Source organism: Hevea brasiliensis, chromosome 3 (genome assembly GCF_030052815.1).
Source record: "Hevea brasiliensis isolate MT/VB/25A 57/8 chromosome 3, ASM3005281v1, whole genome shotgun sequence".
NCBI classification, from domain to species: Eukaryota; Viridiplantae; Streptophyta; class Magnoliopsida; order Malpighiales; family Euphorbiaceae; genus Hevea; species Hevea brasiliensis.
Genome location: NC_079495.1, coordinates 66,395,922 through 66,397,711, shown reverse-complemented (window position 1 = coordinate 66,397,711; position 1,790 = coordinate 66,395,922). Strand labels below are relative to the sequence as shown.

At 40.6% G+C, this 1,790-nt stretch overlaps 1 protein-coding gene across 1 annotated transcript; it reads right to left on the bottom strand.

Moving 5' to 3' along the window:
- Positions 1-261: 261 nt before the first annotated feature.
- On the bottom strand, positions 262-849 carry LOC131178386 (uncharacterized). Its single transcript, XM_058143343.1, has one exon. The coding sequence runs from the start codon at positions 847-849 to the stop codon at positions 262-264; it is 588 nt and encodes a 195-aa protein (XP_057999326.1).
- Between the last annotated feature and the right edge of the window lie 941 nt (positions 850-1,790).

Sequence of the window (1,790 nt, the reverse complement as noted above, 5' to 3'; positions counted from 1 at the left end):
TGCCAGCTCGTTTAACTTAGTTTCATTTCCTCTCTTTTATTTTTCCTTAATTTTATTGTATTTTCTTATTATTTATTTCATCATTTTAGGCCTTCTCACTATCACTAAAGTGTAGTCTCAGACATCTTGACTTGTCGGGACAAACATTAGGTCACCGGAGTAACTGAATGTACAAACTACGTAAAGTGAGGACGTTACACCCTAGATGAAAAATTTTGAATTTCAGTTATCTAAACTTGTGTTTTTCATGCTTCCACTCCTTTATATGGCACTGCATTCCTCTGTAAGAGCAATAGTCTCATAGTCCTCTAGCCTTCTTTTCTTTGATAAAATGTCTTTGAGGAGCTCGGCATAAGATGGTATTTGAGAGAGTCCTTCTATAAAAGGAATGTTTATATAGAGTTTCTGTAAAACTTCTAGAAACTTTCCAAAGTGCTTGTCCAATTTGGCTTTCCAGAATCTCTGAGGAAAGGGTAGAGGAAGCTGATATGGTTCTAGTAGCTTCTTTTTCTTCCTTGCTTCCTCTTCTTGATTCACTTTAGCTTTTTCCTTTTTCTCCTCTGTTTGGTTTTCAGATTTATCAGAGGTTCTCTCAGTTAGTTCTTCCTTTGACTGTTCTAAAATTCTTCTACTCCTCAATGTAACTGCCTTACAGTGCTCTCTTGGGTTCATCTCGGATTGACTAGGTAGCTTACCAGCAGTTTTGCTTGAAGAGCTTGCTTGCTGAGCAATTTGATTTTCAAGCAACTTGTTGTGGGTGGTAAGTTGGTCCATTCTAGAAGCTAGCTGTTTGATCATTTCATTTTGCTGTTGTTGGGCTGCTAGGAAGCTTTCCATCATGGATTCCATAGTCAACCTTGGTTCAGGCTATTGGCTCTGAGGGGGTGGCTGTGGCTGTGTAGGGTTTTGTCCCCTATTCTGAAATCCTATGGGTGCTGGTGGTCTGTATCCTTGCTGTTTGTTCATTGGTTGATTCTGTGAATTTGACCATGAGAAATTTGGGTGGTTCCTCCATCCAAGGTTGTATGTATTTGAATATGGATTGTGGGACTGTCTTTAGTTAAAGTTCCCTCCGTTATTCACATAGTTTATCTGTTTTGTGGGGAGTTCACTGAAGCTATTATGCTCTGAACCCGTGTATCCTCCTCCACAGCTGTCATTGTGCTGACTGTTCATCCCTATAGCATTGGCTTGTATTTTACCAATCCTCTTTGTGAGCTAGTCAAATTAAGCCTTTATCATGGGGTGTCCACTTCTAGAATGCCTACTGTTTTTCTTATATTCTCCCTTTCATTTTACCACTCATAGCTGTGATATGCGACCCTCTCCAGAAGTTTAAGTGCTTGATCCACTGTTTTCTCCACTGGGTCACCTTTTACTACTGAATCTACTGTGCTCCTTGTAAAGGGCAGTAGCCCATTATAGATGTTCTAAATAAGGAGCCAATCTTCTATGCCATTGTTCGGGCATTCTCTCTGGAGGTCCTTATATCTCTCCCATGCATCATAGAGTGATTCACTTCCCTTTGCCTAAAGGTGTTGAGTTCAACTCTCAACTTTGCAGTCTTTGCAGGTGGGAAGTACCTTGCTAGAAAAGCTTGTGAGAGGTCTTCCCGAGTGGTGAATGTTCCAGCTGATTGAGAAAGTAACCACTTCCTTGCTCTATCTCGATGGGAAAATGGAAATGCTCTGAGTCTTATAGCTTAATCAGAGACTCCATTCATCTTGAATGTATCACAAAGGGCAAGAAAACACTAGAGGTGGTAGTATGGATCTTCTGTTGGTGAACCC

What these genes read in the sequence shown, in the direction of transcription:
- LOC131178386 (XM_058143343.1), bottom strand. Translation starts at nt 849, where the DNA reads ATGGAATCCATGATGGAAAGCTTCCTAGCAGCCCAACAACAGCAAAAT.